Raw genomic sequence first — 26,212 nt, 5'->3', positions numbered from 1 at the left:
GATAATTGGACCAGGAGTTGAGTTCTCAGAACCGATGAGAATGCCAGGTCGCCATGTTGGCCCTCCTGCTGGAAGTGAGACCAGCCATGTCAGAGAGCTGTGGGTTTTACCAAGAGACTCGGTCTCAAAGAATTAGCTGGAAAAGGGATCTGGGAAGATTCCTGACATCTACCTTGGGTCTCCACACATGTGCACACTCAAACTGCACACATACATGGGCTCACACACATGGAAACATGTTACACACATGCATGTACATGATAAGGAGGTTGATACATGATAAGAGACAAAAGTAAAAAGCTCCAAATTTTCTTATTCTTGTTTTCATTTATTTTATAGACCACAAAGTTGGAGATAAAGTGGCCAGCTATTACTGTAGAGAGTTTTTTATAAAAGTGATTAAAATTTGTAGATTTTAGAAATTTCAGACCTGATAATTGACATTATAGGAAAACACCATCTTAATAACCAGTGGTGTAGAAGAAGGTTGTGGGTAATTTGCCTATCTTTATCTATCACACCTTCACCAGTTTGTTGGTGGCTCAGGCACAAAGCATCCTGTTATAGAGATCTTGCAAGAGCACACTCTCTCCCATTCTGCAGAGGTGGTGAGCAGGAAGGAGCTAGCTCAGTAGAATGGCGTTCTCGGAAGTTTGTGGTATTCAGGGTTACTGGGGAGAGTGGATGAACAGCAGGTTCCTTGGGGATCTTGTGGTGTTTTGGTGTGTTTTACTAAAATAGATCGTCATTTCTCTGGAAACAGTTTTGTCTTAGTCAAGCCGTCAATGGGAAAGTAGACTCGTTGTATCACATCCATGGTACTGTACAACCTTGAAAATGACCTGCAAGGCCAGCATTACAATCTTTATTAGCAGTGTATCAAGCCAGAGAGCAGGCTGCTGAAAGGAACTGCACATTTTATATATGAATTTGGAAACTTCTAGAACAGAACATATTTAGGGAATATAGTGAGAAATGCATGGGAATGACAAACAATTTCAAAACAGTGATTTTTTGTTTTTTTACTTCCATGGACAAGGAAGGAATAAAGGGCATGTCAGAGGAAGTAGTGTAGTGGGGTTGTATTTGGTGTAATTTTTAATCTGTGTATTACATTATTCCATTCATGTACAGAAATGACTTCATCTTTCTGTCTAACATACCTAAAAGAACAGCTTACAGGAAGAAAAATTACTTTTTTTGTTGTTTTGTTTTTTAAGACAGGGTTTTCTGTGTACCCTTGGCTGTCCTGCACTCTCTTTATAGACTAAGCTGACCTCAAACTCACAGAGATCCACCTTGAGTGCTGGGATTAAAGCCACGCACCACCACACTGAGCGAGAAATAATACTTTGGTTCTCAGTCTGGAGCAGTTCCTGTCGTGGAACTGGGAGGCACAGGAGGGAATGCGGAAGGAGCCTGAATGATTGATGTAACCCTTCAACAGTCCACCTTCTTTCTGTGAACATCAGGGGTATAGCTGCTCACTGGCCAGAGCTTTGCTGGTCTAGCCTTTGGAAGTAGCATTGCAAATACCCACAACAGCTGCTTTTACGGATCCTCAGTGGTTCTCAGTCTAAGTCAATTGACAGTTAAGATTAACTGTTGCATGTTGTAGTATGGCGGAAAGGTTTTCTTTTTAGAAAGGTCTGAAACCTGGATTACATCTCAGTGTATTCTAATCTAAGCTCTAAAGACAGTCTTATTAAAGGAAATTCATAGCTGTGGGGGGGTGGTACAGTCCTTCAATCACAGCACTTCGGAGGCAGAGGCAGAGGGTCTCTGAGTTCCAGGACAGCTAGACCTGAGCAGAGAAATTATGTCTCGAAAAAGAAAAAAAGAAAAGGGGGGGGGGGGGGGGAAGAAAGACAGAAGGAAAGAAAGAAAAAGAAAGAGATTGATTTATTCATTTGTGTGACTGAGCTTTTGGGCTGTTTGAGAATAGGTGACAGGCATCCAAGGGCTGACTTTTGCACAGCAGGGAACCTGTGAATTAGGTAGACAAATGTAAAGCTGGCTCTGGTGTGGTTAGGGTAGATGAGACGTTATGCCCTCTCATCTAGTTGGAATTAAGAATAGCTCTAAGTAATAAAACATGAACTTTCTTTGTGTACTAAACTTTGAAAACGTTGAAACTTTTGAAAAGCTTCATTTTGAATTATGTGAGAGGAGAATGAATCTTTTGATTAAATTGAGAAAAGCTGAATTTTCCTTTGCTTATTTGTGTGGTAGTGTGACATTTTCTCTGTCTGCACGTGGAGGTGCCTTTGGGAAATGATCCGGGAGCTAGATCTGGGAGTGACTTAGTGTACATCTACTTGTTTGCCTTTTCCATGACTACTGGAGCCAAAGGCAAAAATGCTATGAAGAGCTACAGAGTAACAGGCCACCACCTCCCCAACAGCGTACTGTGGGCAAACAGTAAAGGTGACAGTAATGAGAAAGGGAGACATTACTTATCTCAGGGTAGACTTGACTCAAAATTGCTGAAATGCCATTGGAAATCAAGATTAACATATAAAGATATACTGGACTGTTTTGCTTAAATATGAAATGCAAGTGAGGCATTCCAGAGGTGACATGTCACTTCCCTTTGAAGGTAATTCTGAAAGTGGATTCTATAGTTCTTATGCTCTGGAAAAGAAAGTCGCCTAAGGAAGAACAGATACTCTGCTTTTTACTCTGTAAAATTCAGTTGTGTCACTTTACAATCTCACATTGCTTGTGAACTTTTTGTCCAAGTGCTGTGCTATCAGGGAAAAATTAAATTGCAGTTGGCATTGTTTAACAAAGGCTTTCACAGACACTGCTGTATGCATCAGCGACACTTTGATCTGCATGTACTGATGGGTCATTGCGCCTTCACAACAGTGTTAGGTGGCATAAAGAAAACACATTGTAACAGCAATTGTTTATAAACATAGGTGGAACCACCCCAGGTTCCTGGACTGGAAGACAGTACCATTGAGACCAGCTCTCCAGTGACCTATAAACTCACTGAAGTTGGGTCAAGGTCCATGCTTTTTGAGGACTCTCCACACCTATTTCCATAGTGGCTGTAACAAATAGTGGAGAAGGGTTTCTTCTACATCCTTGCCACCATTTGTTGTCATTTGTTTTCTTAATCTTAGCAGTTCTGACTGCGGTGTAATGAGATCTCAAAGTAGCTTTTGTTTCCGTTGCCCGGAGTGTTAAGCATGTTGAACACTTTAAAAGGTATTTTTAAAAGGCTTTCTTTCTTTCTTTCTTTCTTTCTTTCTTTCTTTCTTTCTTTCTTTCTTTCTTTCTCTCTCTCTCTCTCTCTCTCTCTCTCTCTCTCTCTCTTGCTCTCTCTCTCTTTCTCGACAGGGTTTCTCTGTGTAGCTGTGGCCATCCTGGATTCCCTCTGTAGACCAGGCTGGTCTCAAACTCACAGAGATCTACCTGCTCTCCCTTGCAAGTGCTGGGACAAAGGGAATGAGCCACCACCATGGGGCTCAAAGGTGTTTCTTAGCCCTTCCTTTTCTTTCTTTTTCTTTTGAGAACTGTTTACATCTAATCCCTACCCCTTTTTGATTGGGTTCTTTGTTTTCTTGATACTTTGCTTTTGAGTTTTTGGTACATTCTGGTTGGTAATCCTGTATGTGATATGTAGCTGGCAATGGTTTTCTCCTACTCTGCAAGTTTCTTCAGTGAAACTGGTTGGTGTCTCTGGAGTTGGGTGTATGCCTGTATTTTACTCTTTAAGAGGTTTATTGGTATCACGAGAATGTTAGAGTTAGTTGTTTGCTTACTTCTGAATCAAGTAGGAGGAAAGGTACAATAAACTGAGATTTTATTCTACCATGCAACTTAAAATTCATAAATTATTAACTTTCAAAATCAGATAGATGACGAGTTGATTTACATCAAGTAGGAGTAAAGGTACAATAAACTGAGATTTTATTCTACCATGCAACTTAAAATTCATAAATTATTAACTTTCAAAATCAGATAGATGACGAGATGATTTACATGAAACCACAGGGATGGTCAGTTCTTTCACATGTGACATGATAGAGTGCTTTAATTTTCATTTCTATGTTAAAGGAGTATTTGAGTAGGCTCGCTGTATTCGGGTGATGGTTCAGGTAGGGTATGTGTTTTTACTACTCTTCAGAAAGATTGGCTTTTCTTTTGTTGTTGTTTTGTTTTTTGTTTTATCCAGAAAGTAGAGTAGGAGTAGTGAAGCCCCTCACATTTCCTTGGCAAGTTTTGTCAAGGTTATTTTCCCCCTCCTAACACTTGAACACCCTGTGTATTTTTGTTGCTGAAATATTAATGAAGTCTTTTCCCATAGGACTTCTGTTCAAATTCATACAGCATGAGCTCTGGCCAGGCATTGCTTATGAGGTTCATATCAAAGTACACCAACTTTGGCATCTTCCATGAATATAAATAATTCAGAATTGCTTGAATATTTTAGACCAGTAATCATATACTCTGTATTGTTGAATACCTGAGGGTGCTAGCAGAGAGAATCTTCAATTCAAAATGTGTAGAATTCCTCATGGAAACAGGCAGTGGCAAGAAGGCAGTGGCAAATTTCTTTTCTATTTGGAAGGAAGAGTCCAAGCCTTGCTCCAATTCTCTTACCGCCCCAAATTCGGGAAATGCAGAGCACAGTGCAGTTGAATGACGCCCTTTATGGTTAGTCTAGTCGAGGGTTACCCACTGGTTTTATTATTTAAAAAATAAATATCTGATTTAAGTTAATAGAGATGTCAGCTTAAAGAAACAACTCTTTATTGCATCTATTTTCAAATATAGATTTCTTGTTCAGTTAGGATATAAAGAAAAACAGTGACAAACCAGCCAACCAAAATTGCATTTTTGCTTAGCAGGTCAAAGAGCTTGGTGAAGGAGCCCAAGCCTTTTTTTCCGTGAAGGTCTGGGCTTGTGAACTAACACAGGCAATTTGGTGATCGCCTACTGGTTTCTTTTTTCATATCATTGGTATTGAAAGCCTCTTGATCTTCTTCCTGATCCTTTGTTCAAGGTAGCGGTTTGGTCCAGACCAAATTCTGCCACATCCATAGACACTTCTTGGCAGATAGGCACTCAGAAAGCTCTACAAGTTTCCAATTCTTTACTTTTTTAATTTTTTTATTTTCTGTCAAGACTTTAATTATGTGGTTCCCTTTTATCTCAGATAGTAGGAACAGCATTTCACTGTTAATGTCAGGATAGCTGGTAGACAATGTCATTTTTAAACAAAATACCAAACATTTGATTTTACCAGTGAAGATTCAGGAGCCAAATGCTGGATGAAAGCCTATTAGCTCAGAGCAGCAGAGATTGATCTTTCTAACTCAGCCGACATCCCAGAAGGAAAAAGCTCCTTCTCCACGCTGTCTTAAAAAACTCTTCAAACTGAATGCCTTTTTACTTCCTGTGTGTCCCTCTATTCATCCTACAGATGCCTTCTCACTCTGTATGTTTTTTTCCTATGTTTACTCCCTGTCAACTGGTTGCTTCCTCTGCCTCTTGACCTATGGTTGACTTTATTTAATCCTTTTTTACAGAAAGCTCTTGGATTAAAGGTGTGTGTTAGGGCTGAGCCAGACCACAACTAGAAACATGTTTTTTTCCAGTAAATGATCTAGGGGTTCAACAGCATGATCAAATATTCTGCAACAAGACCAAAATGTTTACCAAGATGATCTCATGCTGGAGATATGGGAGTCCTCAGTCTATTGACAGATTTCTGTAGCTCATTGCTAGGTTTTGCTTGCAGATCCCACCATGTCCTCCAGGAATAAAAGTCTGCTGAGTTCTGTCATTGGAGATGTGAACAAATGTGAAACATTATCCCCTTTCCTTTCCCTTCTGTGTTCTTGCCCTTGGTGTCACAGCCATGGCATCATGGAAGACCATATCCTGTTACTTTTTTTCTTGTTCCTTTTTGGCTGATTTCCTATCAAAATGCTAATTTTTGTCATGCTATTATTAGTTTGTTTCTATTCCCTAATTTTTAAAAATATAAGTGCTCACCTGTGGGTTTATTAAATTTATCTTTTTCAGGAATTTTAAACAACTGTCAAGTAGAATGGAATTTATGAGAATTAATGGAACAACGCTAAGGAATCTGGAACTCCTACAGAATCAGGTCAGGCTGACACAGAGGCTAGTTGATCCATGATTTGCAGTAAGTAAATAAAAGTAAAGATTGGAGTGAGAGAGCAGGTATAAGGCACAGCGCCCTTTGGAGTGGCAGGCTATTGGGTCTTTTTTGTTTGGTTAATTTTGGTTTTTCAAGACAGATTTTCTCAGTGTAGCTGTGGCTGTTGTGGAACTCACTCTGTAGACCAGTCTGGCATCGAACTCACTGAGGTCCACCTGCCTCTGCCTCTGGATTCCTAGGATTAAAGTTGTACACCACCACCACCCAGCAGCTGTTATTATAACTTAAGGACGTAGCATCTTACTATTTTTATATCAGATATTTCTTAGAACAGGTGTTATCTTTGAAACTTAGTATGAAATGATTGTCTGGCTGATAAGTATTTTTCTACCACATATTTAACTTCTTAATGTCTGCGCTTATTTCATTATTTGCATATGAAACAGTTTGACTATAAGATAAATGGTATCTCTTCTCACAGGCTTTCATCATTATCTGTTTCCCCTTTATTAATAAAATAAGACCATAATGGAAACATTCAGAGTATTGCTTTCATTTTTAAATTATTACTAGGACAACTGGAATATAAACTAGTGTTCTAACAAAATAATAAAGCAATAAATGTAATTTCTTTAAATTACAAAACAAAACACCAGTTCTAAATTATTTGGTGGAATAGTGGAGAATCTTCTATGTGAAGTGCTTTCAAGCTCTTCAGAATACTCATCCGTTTGTCCATGCAAATCCTGTTTTATTTCCTCAGTGCTTAAATCTTAGTTTTATCTTGTTTCCTCATCTACTCTCTTCCTTGTGGTTCAGCTGGTTTGTTTGTTTGACTGAGGAACAGTTGCATCTCTACTTCTCTGTGATGGAGGTGCTATGACTCCTGAACCTGCCTGAAGTGTCTTTCCTCAGCTCTGCATGCCTGCCCTGGATAGGAACCAGGAAGCAGGGATAAGAGCTCATTCCTTGGCTGGATCAGTTCCTCTGAACACAGCCCTGCACTTCTTGTTCCTGTCACATCTCCAATCCAGTTCCTAAGGCAAAAGTCATTTGTAATCAGGCTCTTCCTGTAGATTCTTCCAGGTCAGGGTGTGGGCTCTAACAGAGGCAGAAGCTGAGAATGCTCTCTACTTACCTGTGCATCCTACCCATGGCCCCTCTTCCAGCAGTTAACCCAAAACCACAGACTCTTTTCATACATTGGCTATATCCATGCTGTATCTTGTGTGAATGGGTATATTTTCCTTCCTTACATTAAATGAGCACTTTTTATGAGAAAGACGTTATGCTGGGCATGTGCAATCCTTAAAATCAGGAGGGCTGAGGATGTAGCTTGGTGGTAGCACAGTTGCCTGGCATGCAGAAAGCCCTGAGTTCAATCACTACACTGAAAACAATTAGGGTAGGTAGACTAATTTTGGCATCTGAACAGCAATATAAATGCAATACTGTCCTATACTATAATATGTAACTGTCTCAGCAGTAAAACTTGTTTTCTGATCTTCTGCAGACTGATCTGAAGACCAAAGGAAGTTTGTTTTGGGTTTTAGACCACACTAAAACCTCATTTGGGAGAAGGAAGCTAAAGAAGTGGGTAACCCAACCTCTGCTTCAATTAAGGTAAAGGGCAGTCTTTGTGTGTGTGTTAAACTTGGGAAATTAAGTTGTGAAATTAAAAGTATATTAACTTCTTTCACACTAAAGTCACCATGGCTGATAGGACCCCAGCCCTGAATTGGAGAGAATTCTGTTTTTAACTGGCAGTGGACTGTCCACAGAGCCAGCCCATCCCCACACTGGTCAAGATCAAGTCGGCTTGCAGATCAGAAGCTGTGGCCATTGTTGGGGTTAAGGGGTTGTTCTAGTTGGTTTAGTAGCGGCAGTGTAAGGGAGTCATGAGGAAAGGGGGAGAAGCTGTCAGGGTCTTCTGGGGAGGATGCTGAAGGTGAAGCATAGAGGCTGGTTGCTGGAGAGCGTTAATTTAGTTCTAGGCCTAGTGATGCTGTGATCACCGTTGCTGCAGGAGGGGCTACATGGCGCTGTGGTCAGGCTCTCAACACCCTGAGAAGTCAAGGGCCTGAGCTGCAGCAGGGACAGTTTCACTGCTGAAATGCAAATATTTCTGAAAGGAGAGTTCTTGGGTGTGAAGGTCCTCTGGGAAGGGACTTGCATCTAGGGCCTCCAACAGTGCTGTCCCTGTGACTGTGTGTACACCGGAGTGTCTGGGATCTTCATCCTAACGGTCCAACTCACAGAGTGTGATCGACTTGGTCTGTGTTGTGACTGGGGACCTAGAGTTCTTAGGTTCCGCAGATGGTGGATAAAAAGGTAAATGTGGGAACTTCTCCCTAGAACTGTGTCTGGCACATGACACGTGTCTAGTTACTGAGTAGATATTTTTACTTATTGGGCTATTGCTATGTACCAGCATTCCATACTCAAAACCCCTGTCTACATGGGTCCTCAAAATTACGGAAAGGGCCTTGAAACTTTCAAAAAGCTGCTTAGTGTCTGATAGCCCATAGCAGCAAAGGCTAGCTCTAAACCTGGTAGAGACAGCAGAGCCTGAGAGCCATGAGCCCTTGTCCTGAACCCTTACCCAGTGTGACTAGCCACACACGGAGTTGTAGCTGTGAAGAGCAGAGCTGGGTATCTGCTATGTTTGCTAAGTGAGTTAGTCCCTGGCAGCCTCTGCTCTCCCAGGGCTGCTGACAGTGATAAAGCAGTAATTCTCCCTACACGTGAGCTTTTGACCTTCACAACAGATATCTGGTGAGCGCCTTCATGTGCATTGCATCTCTCTTTATAATTTTTTGAAAATTTATATCTTGTTTTTATTTCTAAGTGTGTGTGAGTGTGTATGTGTGAATAGGTACCCAGGGAGGCCAGAGAAGGGCGTAGAATCCCCTGGAGCTGGAGTTTTAAGCAGTTGTAAGCTGACTGATATGGGCACCAGAAACTAAATTCAGGTCCTTTGTAAGGACAGCAAGGCCTCTTTCCTACTGAGCCATCTTTCTCCAAGATCAAGTTAGTGCACAAATTTTGATACACTAGCCCACTCCTGGGTTGCTTAGGCACCTATGATGTCATCATTGCTCACCATCGCTGCCAGGGGCCTGGAATAAAAGAACCTGTCTCCCCTCTCTCTTTCTCTCTTCCTCTCTCTCCCCCTCCCTTCCTCTCTGTCCATCTCTCTCTCTCCCCTCTTGCTCTCTCTGCTTTTGTCTCTCTGTCGGGACACCCCCTCCCCCATCTTTCTCTCTCTGTCTCTGCCCTCATGATTCACTTAGGCCCTTACTCTCTTCTGCTTCCCTTCCCCCAAATAGATACCTTTCAAACCAGATCTGTTGGTGTATGGCATATTTTTGAATATATCATAACATTTGATGCCAAGACTCGATAGGAACCGAGGTTGCTGCTGCCACAACACAGAGTACTCATGCCCGCTTGCCACCTCTCCCTAGCTCCTCATTTTTTAATTAAATGAAAAGGGAGGAATGTTATGTTGTGCAGGCAATTCAACTGGCCAGCCTTCAGGGGCCTTTAGGGCCCTGACAACGTCCTTTGTCACTGTCTGTGTCTTATGTCATCACCTGGGCCAGGTACTTCAGATATGACCCGTCTGTCACTCCACCCCCCTGCTCTCTCCTCTCTCCCTCCTCTCTCACACTCTTTCTGCCTCGCTTTCTTTTTTGCCCCCGCCGTGTCTTCTCTCTCTGTCCAACTCCATCCAATAAATCTTTCATCCAAGATCTGTTGTATGTGGCACTTTTATAGACATGCTAATACCTGCACTGCCTCTTTTAAGCCTCACAACAGCCTCAGTACACCTGCAGTATCACTAGCCTTTTTACCTGAGGAGGACTTAGTAGTCATTGTCTTCAGTCAGACTTGTGATATGTTCTGAGACATTGTTGATGAAGACTGCCCAGTTGCTGTAGGTCACTGCGCTCTTCTCATGTCAGGGGACATTGGACATAAGGAATTTATGAGGCAAAGAAGAAATTTCCCAGATGTGTCTCTTCTGTGGTTTCAATTCAGGTGGCCCTGAAGGTCTTGCAGAGGAGAGGAGGTGGCTTTGTGCAGCCAAATAGCCCAGGCTTTCTACTCTCTGGGGGTTGAGTTCTGTTTCCCCTGGGGTCCTCTTTTTCTAGAAAGGCTGAGAGAAGACACACTATTTGTTGAACACTGATGCTTGATGCTTTTATTTATTTAATTTTATATTTTACATTTATTGTGTGTGTTTCACATTTTTGAATGTAGAAGTCAGAAGAGAACTTACAAGAGTTCTCTCCTTCCACCATTAAGCTTCTGGGATAGAACTCAGGTCATCTGCCTTGGCAGCAAAAGTTCTCACCTACTGAGCCATCTCTCCAGCCCTGATGGTCACTCATTTTCTTCTTTTGCCCCCTTTTCTCTTCTTTTTTTCCTTCCCTTCCCTTCTTCTCTTATTGAGGGAGTGTATCTGTGTGTGTATGTGTATCTGTGTGTATGTGTCTGTATGTATGTCTGTATGTGTGTCTGTATGTATGTGTCTCTCTGTGTGTGTCTGCGTGTATGTCTGTGTGTGTGTCTGTGTGTATGTCTGTCTGTTATGTATGTGTATCTGTGTATGTCTGTGTGTGTGTCTTCATGTCTGTGTGTGTCTGTATGTCTCTGTGCATATGTCTGTGTGTGTGTCTGTGTGTGTCTGTATGTATGTCTGTGTGTGTCTGTATGTGTCTGTATGTCTGTGTGTCTCTGCATATGTCTGTGTGTGTGTCTGTGTCTGTACGTGTGTGTATGTGTCTGTATGTATGTCTGTCTGTGTGTGTGTGTGTGTCTGTATGTGTATCTCTGTGTCTCCATCTATGTCTGTGTGTATGTCTGTCTACGTTATGTATGTGTGTGTATCTGTGTCTCTGTGTGTGTGTCTGTGTGTGTGTGTATGTGTCTGTGTGTGTGTGTATGTGTCTGTGTGTGTGTGTATGTGTCTGTGTGTCTGTATGCTGGCTGCCAGTGCCTCCCTAGGACTGTGCTGGCTTCTTTTCTTCTGACCTCTGCGGACTGAACTCAAACCCTCATGCACATACCTTTTCTTTTAATCTGGGTCATTGTTTTAAAAGGTTTGCTCATTTAATCCATTATAGTGCACTTTAAAAGAATTTCAGTTACAGTTTAATGATGCTAAGAGCGGCACCAGAGAAAGATCAGCTGAGTAGCCAGGGGCTTAGCAATGTGTTTCTTACTGCTGTGTCTGTCCTTTTCAAAATACCAACATCAGTGCCTAGCTGATTCTGTCAGGCCTAGAGTCCATCTCTGAAGTTGAAGCTGAATGTTAGGTTAGGGTCTGGTCTTCGTCTGTGGTGAGATCACAGAGCAGGTGATGGTTAGGGATACACAAGGTAAGGCAGATTTCCCAGTGCTGTACAGAGTCCCATGGTTGGTAGTCATCTGTGAATTCTCTTAGAAGCCTCTGTATTTTTTAATGCCTGGCACTACCCCTCAGGGCAACCAGAGAGCTCATAAATTCAGAGCCAAGTGTTTATCTTTTAAAGAACTTTCCACCCCCACCATAGTTATTTTTTCAGATGTCCTCTTTGGTGCAGAAATCTGCATCAATTTTAAAAGTCAGAAATGGATTTTATTTTATTCTTGTTGGCTGATCATGGGATGGGACTTATGCTTTTCTGTGGTTTTCTAGCTTCTCATAAACGGTTGTCATATTGTATACCAGGAGTTCCAATGCCTTTTAAGATTTAAATAATTTATCTTGCATTCCTTTTTCAAATTCTAGCTTTGGATTGTTCTGCTTGATGATTGGGCCCTTTGCCTCAGCATTATCAAAGAATATGCTCAAGATTTAGTAGCATCCTGTGTGTTAAAACATTAAACAAGGACTGGGAAGATGGACAGAGGTTCAATTCCTGGTACCCACACAGTGGCTCACAACTACCCATAACTTCTTCTGACCTCCGTATGTACTAGGCATGCAGGTAGATGCACATACATGCAAGTTAAAGCCCAAATGCATAAAATAAATCTAAAAGATTTAAAAATAAACACATTAATAAATGTTTCCTTTGTAAGTAACCTTATTCTGCCTACAACTCACATGTGAAAATTCCCCAGGAGTCTCTTCCCTGCCTCAGGGACTTATTTGTGACCATGGCTTCTCCTATCACCCATATGCTGATGACATACCAGACCCATACATGTGTTAGCACATATGTGCTTCAGGAAATAGTCTAGTTGAGTATACAAAGCTGATTTGGAGACAAAGAATTTCTTTTAATGAAATAGTGACTTTTTTTCACTTATTTCCAAACCCAGGACCTTGTGAAATGTTAGGTAATTACTTCTTTTCCGCTGAACCACACCCTTAGCCCTGAGACAGTTAAATTTTCATTATGTTTCAAATAAAATCAAAACGTTTGCCCATGGCTGTTTCATCCGCCTGCTCTTGTCTGTCCGTTGTCATGTGCCTGCCTGTAGTGCTGGGATATCGGGAAGCTTTTCCTTATCTGGTGATACTGGTATTTGATAGTTTGTTCAGCTACAGTGTTCTTACCTTTTCCTCTAGTCGCTACATAGTTAACTGACTATGCTGTATACTTTAGGTCTCAGCTTCAAATATTACAGCTTCAGTGTAGTTTTCTCATCCTAATATATATACACATATATAATATATTATTATATAATATAAATATTTTCTTAGCTTTTGGTAACATATAGAATCTTTTTCTCTTTTATGACAAGATGATGAAAATTTAGGATGCAAAGTAAAATGTGAAAGTAAAGCCGTCCTTCTGCAGGGAAACTTGCCTTTCTGAGCAAATTGATTTTATAGAAATCTTAGAAAAGATGGTTTCCTTTATATTGTTCTTTGCTTTAATGTTAAAAGTTTGCCAGAAGAAACTTTTTCCCTTTGTTAGAATATTTGTTTAGTCAAGACTGAAAATATTGTACTTAGCACAGACTATCAGGATCTTGCATTCTTGTCACATCTCCTGTGCAGTCATGGTAGAAGCCGACTAAAGAAAGCCAGGCTGGTAATATAGAACACTGTCTGCTTTTAAATGTCATGCGAAAGGTCTCACTCTTCATACCTCTCAGCACATCTGGGTTGATTTTTTTTTCCTCAGTAACATTTGGGAGCTCTTTACGATCATACTTGTAGGATCTGAGCTCCACAATTGGTATCTTACTTAGGGTTTCTGTTGCTGTTAAGAGACACCATGACCATGGTACTGCTTATAAAGGAAAATACTGGCTGACTGACAGTTAGCAGTTTAGTCCATTATCGTCATGGTAGGAAACATAATGGCATGCTGGCAGACATGGTGCTGGAGAAGGAGTGGAGAGTCTACATCTTGATCCACAGGCAGCAGGAAGAGAACTAATTTAAACTTGGGGGACCTCAAAACCCATCCTATAGTGACACACCTATTCCACCAAGGCCCACTCCAAATAGTGCCACTCTTTATGGGCCAAGCGTTCACACACATGACTCTGTGAGGACCACCACAGGTACTGTAGATGGTTTATAAGTTTGCTAGCGCTCCTGTGACAGAGTAGCATGGACTCAATGTTTTAGTCATGGTAATACATTGTCTCATGATTTTTAGGGTCGAAGCCAAAGTAGGTGGTTTCTCAGAATCAACTCAGTAGGGTGAGCTGATTCTCAGAGGTCCACAAGAAAGTTAGTCTCATGCTTCTTTCTTAGCCTCAGGCTTTTTGCTGGCACTCTTTGTTTCTCTTGAGTTTTGGCTGCATCTTCTTCATCACTGGCTTCGTGGTCTGATGGTGTTCTGCTGGAGTGCATCTCTTCTGATATTTTTAGGATGACCCCGTCTCAGCTATTTTCAGCTTTCTTAACTTTGTTTTCATGTAAAGCTCTGAGAGTCGATTTCGAAAACCAGTCTCTCTCTCTTTCTCTAGCTCTCACTCTCACTCTCACTCTTACTCCTGCTCTCTCTTTTGGAGGAGGAATATAATTCAACCAATAAGAAATAGGTTCTTCATTTGGCATATGAAGATTGGAGGTACCCATCATTTAAGTATTTTTTACACAGATTTAATACCTGAAGTAAGATGGTAAGAAACCACTGAATTTTGTGAATTGTGTACATTCTTGCACTATTATAGCCCAAGTAGAGTTTTCTGAAAAATCACCTACCCATCATCTCTTTGAAAAGTGTTCTTGCTGTAGCTTTCCAGGGGAGATATTTATGAAAATGTTGGATTGATTTTTAAGATGAAAGAGAAACATTTATACATCATTTTTAAAGTAAAGAAAGGTATTTGTATAGAAAGAAACAGACGCCAAATGTAAGATTTCCAAGGAGAAAAGTGGCAAGAAGGAAGAGCTGTGGCCCTCACAGTGAGGGGGAGCACTCTCGGAGGGCTCTTTCCTTTGAGTCTCAGATCAAGAGAAGAGAGAGAAAATGATGGAGCGGGAAGCTTGTCTCTCACCCTGCATGTTTGATCCAGACTATCTGTTAATTTTCAGCTATATCCAGAGTAAGTTGATACTTCTTTTCAATAGATCAGGAAAATGGAGACTATTTTTATTAATTATCTATTACTATTAATTATCCAAGGCCATGCAGCCAGGCACACTGGTGAATGTTTAAAAGCACAGTGCTTTAGTTAATGAGACGTAAGCTGAAGTTCTGATTTCCTTATTACTTTTGTCACTTTAGACATGTTTCTTCTGTAAAGTAAGAATTACAATACCTATGTCATAATTTTACAAAGATCAAATGAAATACTATTTATAGTAGATCGTTCTGCTTCCTCATATGAACATCATGGTCAGAAGATAGCTGCCCTAGTTACTGTAGTAAAAACTCAGAAGCAACCAGAGGTAGGGAATTAAAAGTAAATTGTCTAGTCATACATTGTTCTAGTATACAGCAGTTAAAATGGAAGACCAAAATCTACGTATGTCCACATGGATGAATCTCAAAAAACAGTATGCAAATGATGTCATTTACTTAACGTGTTCTTAGGTTCAGGGGCTCTGATAGGAGTATAAAAATATGAAACATAAAGCATAAAGGGGACTTATTGGCATTAAGGCAGTGGTCACTTCCAGGAAGGTAGAAAAGGGAAAGGGGACATAGACCACGTGGTGGTTCACATGTGCGCATGTGTCACTAATAGGTATGCTCGGAAAAGTATGCTGTGACCTTCCCAGACGTGTTGTGTGCTGGCTAGTTTTATGTCAACTTGATACAAGCCGCAGTCACTTCAGAGAGGGAACTCAGTTAAAAAATTACCCTCCTAGCTTGGACAAGTTTGTGAGGCAGATGGTTAATGTAGAAGAACCTAGCCCACCGTGAGTGGCGCCTCCTCGAGGGTTCCAGCCTTGGGAGCTGCAAAATACCAGGTTGAGCCAACTATGGAGAGCAAGCCTTACGTAAGCAGAACCCTTCCAAGACTTCTACATCAGTTCTTGCCTCTAGGTTCCTGTCTTAAGTATCTTCTTTGAATTCCCTTCATGAAGAACTGTTACCTAGAAAAATAAGATGAAAAAAAAATCTTTCCCAAGTTGCTTTTGTTCATGCTGTTTATCACATAAGGAGAACCTCTAAGACAGGTTCTGAACTGAGCTAACAGTACCAGGCATGGGTTCTGTGTGCAGGAGTGGACTTGATCAAACCCAGCTGTAGAGCGGAAGCTGCTTACCTCCAGCAGTCATGCCGCGATTGCACAGGCAGACACTTCTTGCTTGGCACTTTGGTTTGTCGTTCAGAGACCTCACCACTGGATAAAACAATGGATGCCCTCCACCTCTGCCACAGCAGCTTGCACGGCACCTTCCAGGACTCTGAGCGTTATCTAGCAAGGAGTTAGTTTCCAACTGGGTTCTAGCTTGATTTCTCTCCAGCTTGCAACCAGCGTCTGAGGAACCCTCGGCAATAGGGTCTCTTTTCCCTCCATCTCCTCCATCTCTTATGGAGGCATGCAACAACTAGGACTGAGTATTTTGGTTTTTAACTCACTGCTTCCAGGAGCAGTTTATCTTATGCTGTAGTCTATCTTTTGTACTTTTCATTTACATTACAAGATGGTTGATTTCTTTCTGTACCGCCTTTTTGTAATCCTTCATTTGGGTTAATCCTTCCCATGTTCCCCTTGTTTCTCCAGTCCCACAATACCTGCTTAAACTTTGCACTGCTCCAATTTTCTCCCTGTTAACTTTATTTTTATCAATAATATACTACTCTTCATCCCTTAAAGTACCCCTTTCCTAAGGTTCCTGGTTTCCACAGGACTCAGCTCATAAAACAAACAAAAGTAGAGCTAGCATCTGATGTGAGAAGGAGCATGCTGTGTTTGTCCTGGGCCTGGGCTACCTCATTCAGCACAAGTTTTTGCAGTTTCATCTCTTTACCTACAAGTTTCATAGTTTCATTTTTATCTGAGACTAAATCAAACTCTTGTATGCGTGAAGCACATTTTCATGCTGCTCATTACGCTGCTTGTATTCCCTTCCTGTTGAGGCTAGAACAGCAGTGCATATGGATGGACTGGTATCTGTGTAGTGTAATAGACTGTCCTTTAGGGGTTGCCCAGATATGGTACAACTGGGTCATGTGGTAGCTTTATTTCTATTTTTTTTTATTCTATTTATTTCTAAAGTGGTTGTACCAGTTTACACTGCATGCCAGCATTTTTATTCTTCTTCTCCCAACCCTTGGTTTTTTGAGTCAGGGTTTCTCTGTGTAGCCCAGGCTGGCCTGGAATTCATTAGACCAGGCTAGCCTTGAATTCAGAGATCCACTTGTCTCTGCCTCCCAAGTGCTGGAATTAAAGGCATGTGCCACTGCACCCAGCTCATATGTGTTCTTTATGAAAAATTTCTATGTTGTTTTATTTTTTTTTTTAAAAATTACAAAAATTTAAAAATGGTGCTGCTACTGCAACTTTGCCACTATCAATAATCAGGTGAAAGCACAAGTCAAACCCCAGCCTATCTGTGTAGAAGCAGCTCTATTAAAGTCCTTATTTTGGATAGACCCATCTGCAGGTGCTAAGGATGGCAGAGAGGAGGCTGGGCATTCAGGCCATCCTGTGTGGGCCCTGCCGAGGTCCATCCATCCCATGTGGGCTCTGTCTAGGTCCATCCTGGATTCTGTACTTCTTGCATTTCCTTTTACTTGCATGTATAGTTAGGGATCTTGGGAGAACCTGAAGGCGTTACTGATGTACTGCGTCTCTGTGTTGTTCCTTTTCAGAACTGTGTCCTCACTAACTGGTGAATGATGTATGTATGTATGGATGGGCAAAATGTTCTCTTTTATTTAATGAGTTAAGCTAGAGTAAGTCCTGAGGATTTAAGAAGCCCAATGTCATGTTCTTGGTGACTATATATATGTTAACTTATCTTTTAATACTAAAAGTAATGTGTTGTTTAGAGAAGCCAGCTGCTAACAGAAGGATCCCCAAAATTCAGTGGTTTTATCAGAGTGAAAATTATGCATTTATTTATTCATTAACATAAAAAACAAAGTGTTTACAAACACTAAAAAAAGTGTGGTCTTTCTGGCTCAGAGTGGGGTAGAATCCTGACTACATGGATGTTTAGGAGTGCCGTCTGACTTCCCGGCTCACCTGGACAGTGCCATTAAGCCGGGAGGTGGGGAAGAAGGGAGCATGTGTGTTGCACCTCACCGCGCCCTTTCTGAGAGCTGCATCTTTGCGAGGAGAGGCCTGAACATCCGGCAAGCCACTGAGATGTCCACAGAAGTGGCTTTCCCCCTTGCCCCTGGTGGTGGTTCGACTTCATAGTACATTTATCTTACCATTTGAAAAATTAACTTAAAGCTTTGAATCTTCTCATAAACTGAAGCTTAAAAATGGTATGTCACACAGTGACCTATTTGCCTCTTGTGACTGTCCCCCCTCTTTCCCAGGTCCCATTGCATAACTCCAGTTATTACTATGTTCTGTATCTTAGAGACATTTTTTTTTTTAAACAAATGGACAAACAGGTGTGACTCTCTTTCCTTTATTCCCTGTGACATAGCCAGGGCCTGGGGTGAGATACACAGCACCCTTTGCACTTTCCTTCCGTGGGATGAGATGATTATTTACATTTGTATTGTTTAGGGTCAGTGACAAGGTGGTGAGCCAGTTCTCGAGTTTCTAACCCTGCTTTGACAGTTGTAATCTACTCACAAGGAGAGGGAAGTGCAGGTGATAAGAGTTTTTGAGTTAAGTTCAAACTCCTGTCTTCATACACTGAGTGGCTCAGTGCACAGAGAAAGTGAACAATGCTTTTACACTTCAAAGTCAGTTTTCAGAAAACTGTATGAGGATTAGGCATGCTAAGTTTATGGTGTACTTAAATTGTATAAGTAAATAATTAAAATTAAGGGAATGGAAAACATTAGGATTCACTCCTTGGCTACATTTCTGTGTGATTTTTCGTAAAGCAGAGAGTACATTTTTGTGGTAATTAATTCTTTTGAATAATTAAATGGCTCTCATTTTGGCAAACCCCTATGTCTGGAGTATAATGGCTGTGTTTCTAGTTTATTACCCAGGCTTAAATGACAAGGTAATAGAATATAACATACTTCCTTTCTAATATTAAATTTGTATTAACAAAACTAAATGTCACCTTGACTCTCTAGAACTACTTCTAATGGACGCTACAGGAGGCTCTATTAATTTTCTGTGATTCCCCACACTCCATGACAACACCACTTCCACTGGGCTCACTCAGCCCAGTGGTGTCAATATTCTCACACACTGAATGGGAGCGTGTGGAGTGCATGCCTGAGAGCTGTGACCGATCGCTGCCGACTGCACACCTGTGTCCTCTGTTTGAAGGTGAATGCAAAGTGGGGCGACTGCTGCCCAGACACAAGTGAACCTAGGGGCCTGTAGCTCTCTCTAGTGTCTGTCTGGGTCAGCCAGCCCCTCTGGCCTGCACAGGGCCAGGAACATGGGGCCCTCTTTGTTAATCAGGCTCAGTGCCCTTGTGTGATACAGACCAAATGTGATGACCCAGCATAGATGGCAGCATTCTCCGAAGCAGAAAAGAAAGAAGAAAGGAAAAGTAGCAAAATATTTTTCTGCTTCGTGGCCTTTTGGATTTATCTTTCTCCATCTTTGTTGATAGGTCAACTCCACCCACAAAATGAGGCAGTTCAAGCCAAATTAGAGTATATTAATGCAGGTTTATTGGGGGCAGCTCTTGGGTAGGTTTACCAGTCCCAAGGAACAGGGGTCCTGGAAAGTCACCATGCAGAGGGAGACAGAAAAGCTGGGGAAGAAGAGAGAACGAGAGAGAGGAGGAGAGTCTCGAAAGGGAGGGAAGGGAGGGAACCAAAATGTTTGGATTATAATGAAGAGCCTGTGGGAGAGGGGAAGCCCACCCCTGAGCTGGAAACTTCAGGGTAGAGGGCGGGATATACCAGCCACTCCCTGTAACAGGTAGGAACTGAGGGGGTGCTGGGAGAAACGGGGGGGGGGGGCGGGGGAGCAGGTCCCTTTTGGTTAAAAAAGGCCACCTCAGCCATTTGTTCCGGGCCCGAATCAAATCCTAGCATTTATGCTTTTTACTGATGGGGATTTTCAGGCTGTTTATCCTCAAAGTTCTAGAGGTGGACTTCCTGGTTTATGACTTTCATAACAAGAACTTCTCTGTGTGAGGTAACTACTGGTTTATTGTAACAACTCCCACTATTTATTCAAACTTCTGCTTCTCTCCATCCTCTGCCTGCTCAGCTTCAGTCCTTCGCTGTTGCCTTGGTTTCTGAAGCAGCTTTTGAACCGATCCTCAGTCACTGTTTAGACCACCAGACTTGCTTCTAGTTTCCTGTCACAGCTGCTGTGTGGCCTGCCTTGCTTTTAGGCCATAGTGCTGCTCTGGCCATATTTGCTACCTTCCCAAGTGGTTTCCCCTAAGTCCTCTGTAGTCCTTCATCTCGAACAGTGCTGGTCCCAGGAAATTCTCCCTGGCCCCTGAAAGGAATGCAGTTTCAAGACAACAATTGAGACAGAGATGGAGGAGGGGTAGGTGTAGGAGGAAGAAGTTAAAAGCAATTGTCCTAATTCTGTTTCTTTTCTAAAACAGACTCCTAACACTGCATGAACCTCTGTGTGTATTGTTGTACCTGGATCATTATATATTCTTAATTCATTTTATCATAGCCTTGTTAATTCTAAAAAAGGTTTTCCTTTTTTGGTTGTTTTTCCTAATACTGTGTAAGTTCATTATGGACAAGCTTTGAAATGTATTTACGTAACAGTTACAGCCCTGACACCTGACACCTTCTACATTGGGGTTTTCCAAGTACTCTGTGATTGTTCATTAGGTGACGGATGGGCTGTGTGATAGGATGGTAGAACACTTCACTCTTAGAAAAAGATTCCATCTTTCTAGTAGAAATCTACTTTTTAAAAAGATTTATTTTACTTTGCATATTAACGTTTTGCCTGTGTGTGTGTGTGTGTGTGTGTGTGTGTGTGTGTGTGTGTGTGTGTAAAACAGTATACCATATGAGTGCTTGGTGTCCTCAAAGAGAACATCAGACCACCTTCAACTGAAGTTATGCATGGTTGTAAGCCATGAGGGTACTGGAAATCAAACCCAGGTTTTCTGACGAGAAACACATGCTCTTAACTACTGAGCTTTTTTTTTTTTTCCTGTCCCCAAGAGGGCTATTTAAATACTTGTCTTAACCATATCGCATGTCCAGTATATTAATATCTAAATTCAATTTTCTGATTTTGATCATCCAGCCCTAAAGCAAACTTTCTCATGAAAAACAGGCAATAACAACAAAAATAACCTCCAGCATGAGTTAGTGTTCCAACCCCTTTGTTTTCCTCGTGTACTCTCATGTTTAAATTGTAGGGATATCTTCACAAGACACAGTCGGTAGGTTCCAGGTCCGTCAGTAGTCCTGGCTCTGTACATTCAACTATTTTGGGTGATACTAGCATTATCAACAAGCTCATCTCCAAGTGTGAAGGAGTTCACTGACACAAATAAATCGTTCTTTGGCCCTTGGTTGGTAATGAGGACTCTAGCGTTTGTTTTCTGGCATCTGGAATGAAATGATTCAGGCACCTTCTTTTTCTTGGTTTAGGTAGTATAAGACAAGTGGGGCAATAATGTGGGGCATCTTGGGATAATATCTCTTGTAGTTAGTTTCAGTTGTCAACCTGATATAATCTGTAATCACCCTGGAACAGGCGATTTCAGTGAGGCATTGTCTAGGTTAGTGGGAAGAGCTGGCCACTGTGGGTGGTACCATTCCCGAGGTTTGGGTTCTGAATGTTACAAGATTGGAGAAGGAGCACTGGGCAGATGCACGCATACCCTTCTTCTCCCTCAGCTCTTGACTGTGGATGTGACTAGCTACTTCAAGCTCCTTCCTCCTTAATTCCCCCACACTGCTGGACTGTCACCTGGAATTCTGTGCCAAGTAAAATTTTTCCCCTTTATTGCTTTTGTCAGGGTATGTTATCATAATGATGGCAAAGAAAACGAATTTATTTTATTTTATTGTTATCATTATCTGCATGAAAATGCTGCTTTCTGTTGTTTATCGCAGTTACCCAATCTCTCTCATTGGTTGAACTAACATAATGATTACCATGGCTCTCATGTTGCTTTAATATCATTTCTTGAAAAATCTTTTAACTATACTTCAATTAAAAAAACACCCTCCAAATTATGTGAATTGTTTTTTTTTTTTAAAACTTTGAAGTCATTCTTTGTCATTGGCATTTTAATCTACATACAGAAGATAAAAAATGGAATTATTGCTACCTACTGTTGACAGATTTGTGCTGAGCAATATTGAACACCCTTTTGCTGTCTCCCTGCCCGCATAGGCCTCTGTAATCAGCAGTCACATATTTCCTGAGTGCAACTCCTCCCAGTCTCAGCACCGTGCTCCAAATCACGGCCAGCTGCTATCCTTGGTGCTGATATTCCAGGCCTGGCTTTTCCTGTTCACTCACTTTACAGGAAATGTCCATTTTTGTAGGTATTTCCTAAGGTCTGTCTATAATTATTTCCAAATTTTCTTTTTGGATATAGTTTCTCTCCTCTGCCTTCTACCCCTATCCCCACTCCCTACCCTGTTTGGTTTTTCAAGACAGTGCTTCTCTGTGTGGGCCTGGCTGTCCTAGAACTCAACTCTTTAGACCAGGCTGGCCTTAGAGATCCATCTGCCTCCTGAGGGCTGGTATTAAAGGCATGTGCAATATGCCTGACCCAATTATGACTTTATGACTGATTATTGTGTTGTAGCCACTGCCCTAAGTAGTTAGCTTATACTAGAGAATTCTTGTAATAACACTAAAAGTGAGAGCCCATTGCTGTTCACATTTTATACCTGGGGAAACCAGGGTGAGACTAAATAAGAATTGGCAGAACCTGGAAAAGACTGAAGTCACTTTCCTCTGACCTCAGATTCTTATGGTCTGGGCTGGAATAAGCTGGGTTCATACTAAAATGATTCACAGTGCGCATCGTGCTTTGGCAATTCTCTTAAGGAATTTATGGTCTTAATTTTTTCTGATAGAATTCATAAAATTGGCTTAGATTTTTACTGAGGTTATTTGCCATTATCTTTTTTGTTTTATAGAATACCATTATACATTTTTTAAAAGATTTATTTATTTATTTATTTATTTATTTATTTATTTATTTATTTATGTATACAGTATTCTTCCTACATGTATGTCTGCATGCCAGAAGAGAGCACCAGATCTCATTATAGGTGATTGTGAGCCACCATGTGGTTGCTGGGAATTGAATGCAATACCTCTGGAAGAGCAGTCAGTGCTCTTAATCTCTGAGCCATCTCCCCAGCCCCACTATTATCTTTTATATTGAAAAAAAACCCAAAACTTTTATTTCAAGATAGCAGCTATCTGTGTGGGTTGTCTTATACATTCACAGATGGCATTTTTTCAAATCTGTCCTCAAACCATCTGTAGCATCAACCTCATCTAATCCAACTGGTGTCATCTTTCATTTTTGCAGGGAGGGATGAGTTATTGAAGTAAAACTTCATATTTCTGTAGCATTTTGTGTAAATGTTAGAGTAAAACTACAACAGCCCTATGCAAAACAGCTTTAAAATTTTTTTCCAGCTCAGTTTGATTTATTTTGTCTGTAGCCTTGGGACTCAAGTAGGATTGAGATGACTGTTTATTGAGCCTCTTGTCACGTCCTGTGACCCTGAAGTCGTGGGGTTAGTGGAGTGGCACTGCCGCATGGAAGGCGTGACTTTACAGGGTAGAGGGGACAATGAGAGTAACAACCCTCCTCGAAGTGTGAACTACAAACCCCCCAGGCAGGATTCTCAGGCCAGGTGTGTGGGGGAGCAGTGTAGACCAACCTGTTCACCTAGTAGTATTGTCAGATTTGTTTTATTTTATTAATATGGGTGTCTTGCTTTCATGTACATATTTGCATCTGATGTGTGCCCGGTGCTTGCAAAGCTCAAAGGAAGACATCAGATCCCCTGCGGCTGTATGGGCCCCAGAGGTCCTGGTGCCCACAGATAAGCATTAGGGATATTAGGAACGTTAAATATGCAGGGTTGTCTCTTCAAAGGAAGAGATGTATAACCTGTTTTCTGACCAGAAAGCTATGAACGAAGGTGGTTAATAGTCTACATGACTTCTGGGTTTTCTTTCTTATCTCTTTGTGGGGTTTGCTTTCCTTTCTGACAACAGCAGAGAGCCCCTCAGAGATAGGAACATGTATTCTGTTTATTTGCCTCATGAGCTGTGCTCCATCACACTTAGCCGGTGACTTTCCTTGTATGGTTCCTGTGCGTTGAGGCAAATGATAGTAGGAGGTAGGGAAGAATGGGATGAAAGCATCTTCCTTGAACTTTTAGTGACTGTGGCTTAGTGTAGACTTTAAAGTGGACAGGGTCTATACTCTGAATCTCTAACATCTGCTCATTGCTGTTATTCTCTTCTCATAGGGACATAAATGCCCGACTTGATGCAGTATCTGATGTTCTCCATTCGGAATCCAGTGTGTTTGATCAGATAGAAAACCATCTGCGTAAGTTACCTGACATCGAAAGAGGACTATGTAGCATTTATCACAAGAAAGTAAGTGGTAAAAATCAAGCCTCCTGAGACTCACAGTGTTCCTTAATGTAAGAATGCTAAGTCCTGAGGGAAAATCGTGTAGGGTTCTCATTAGTGCTTTTAAGTAGCATGAGAAAACAGCTGTAGCCTCAGGCATTTTAATTGTACAAATTAAGTTGTTTGCATTCCAGTATTTGTATTTATAAAAAGTTTTCTCACTTCTTGAAATGCATGATGCTGTTATATCCAAGTGCAGACCAATGTCAGAATGAGAAACTCGCTTTGATCTGCAACTTTGAAAAGGAAAAGCCTTAATTTTCTGTAATTTTAATCTTTGATCTAAACAGAGGGAAAAATCTTTTTCCATCTTCTTACCCTGAGATGATAGATATTCTTGATGCTAAGGTGTGTTCCGTGGATGTAGCAGAAGGATGTTTTTGAATCCTTTCTGTATTTGAGTCCTTTCTGTTAGTCTGTATCTTCTTATTGGGGGAATTGAGGCTGTTCATGTTGAGAGTTGTCAGTGAGCAATGTTTGTTGACTCCTTTTATTTTGTTGTGGTGCTGTGTCATCAACATTTTTGATTTGATGGTTTTATGTTATTCATTCCCTGTGTTTTCTTGATGTGATTAGCTTCATCAGTTGAAATTTTCCTTCTTATGCCTTCTGTAGGGCTGAATTTGTAGATAGATACTGCTTAAATCTGCTTTTATCATGTAATGTTTTTCTTCTCCATCTATTATGATTCAACGTTTTGCTGAGTATAGCAGTCTAAGCTACAATCTCTGATATCATTTTAGGGTTTTCAGAACATCTGCGCAGGCCCTTTGGCTTTAGAGTCTCCATTGAGAAGTCAGCTGTTATTCTAATACACCAGCTTTTATTTGTTATTTGGTCTTTTTTCCATTGACTTTCAAATATTTTTTCTTTGTTCTGTATGTTTAGTGTTTTGATTATTGTATGCCAAGAAAATTTTACTTTCTGTGCCAGTCTATTAGGTGTTCTATGTGCTTCTTGTGCTTTAGTAGGCACTTCCTCTTTCAGATCAGAGAATTTTTCTTCTATGATTTTGTTGAAAATATTTTTTGTGCTTTGAGCTGTTGTAGGGTTGCTGTGCTCTAGGCAAGAGATTGTCCTGGCTGTGTTTTCATTCTGTCATCTACACATCTGGGATGTGGAATGTTTGTGATGATTGTAATTCTAGTTGATATTGGGTTCTTTGTGTTGGGTGGGTGATTTGCTCCTTGGCTTCTGTTGCCCTCTCTGATTCTTAGGAGAGTGTGTCACCTGTGGGTTGCTTGTAAGGAATGCTTTTGAGAGCCTGCTTGGTGTGGGCACTATGGTCTAGGTATTGGGAACTGACACTTAAGAATGAAGATGCGGTAGAAGGGGTGACTTGGGGTGTCCAGCAGAAGGAGGAAGGATGGTTGTGCCACCAGGAACTGCTCAGTTCCCTGGGAATGGGGGCAGAGAGGAAGGAGAGACCATATCAGGTACTCTGCTATGGTGCTGCGAGATGGAGAAGATGGAGAGTGAAGATCTGAAGCTCACCTACCTGTTCCCCTGGTGTGCTTGGCTCCTACAGGGAACACCTGTAGGAGTTTGCTGTTGAGGAAGGCTATAGGAGAAGGTCCATGTGATCCCCTGGAGGTGGGATTCTGTGAAGGTAGGCTTCAGCATGTGGTCTACCACAAGGCTGGGATGAGAGTAAAGGACTGGATTTGGAGAAGGGGGAAGAGTGAAGATCTGAAGCTGGCCAACCTGCTTCCCTCTTAGTGTGACAGGAATGGTTGAAGGGGCTGGAGGCTTCTCAGGGAATGCCTGAGAGAGTTGGAGGCACAGATAAAGGGATGGAGTGGTGATAAAGGGCTGTGGGAGGAGATGTGAATGCCCTGCTGGAGATGAGGGCGGAAGAAAGACTATTTTAATTGTATTCACCGATTATGTATGAATGTATGTATGTATGTATGTATGTATGTATGTATGTATGTATGTATG

The 26,212-nt window shown here is 41.4% G+C and overlaps 1 protein-coding gene across 1 annotated transcript in view; it reads left to right on the top strand.

The window, feature by feature from the left end:
• The window catches only part of Msh3 (mutS homolog 3), a 158,491-nt gene that overhangs the window by 54,995 nt on the left and 77,284 nt on the right, over positions 1-26,212 (top strand). Inside the window, exons 11-13 of the mRNA XM_055625652.1 lie at positions 6,043-6,127; positions 7,656-7,765; positions 24,103-24,235. Of these exons, the coding sequence (XP_055481627.1) occupies positions 6,043-6,127; positions 7,656-7,765; positions 24,103-24,235 (328 nt within the window). The remainder of the gene's footprint in view (positions 1-6,042; positions 6,128-7,655; positions 7,766-24,102; positions 24,236-26,212) is intronic.

Source organism: Psammomys obesus, unplaced genomic scaffold (assembly GCF_907164565.1).
Source record: "Psammomys obesus unplaced genomic scaffold, mPsaObe1.curated_primary_1811, whole genome shotgun sequence".
NCBI lineage: Eukaryota > Metazoa > Chordata > Mammalia > Rodentia > Muridae > Psammomys > Psammomys obesus.
The sequence above is the reverse complement of the archived record's forward strand: the minus strand, read 5'-3'. Positions and strand labels throughout refer to the sequence as shown.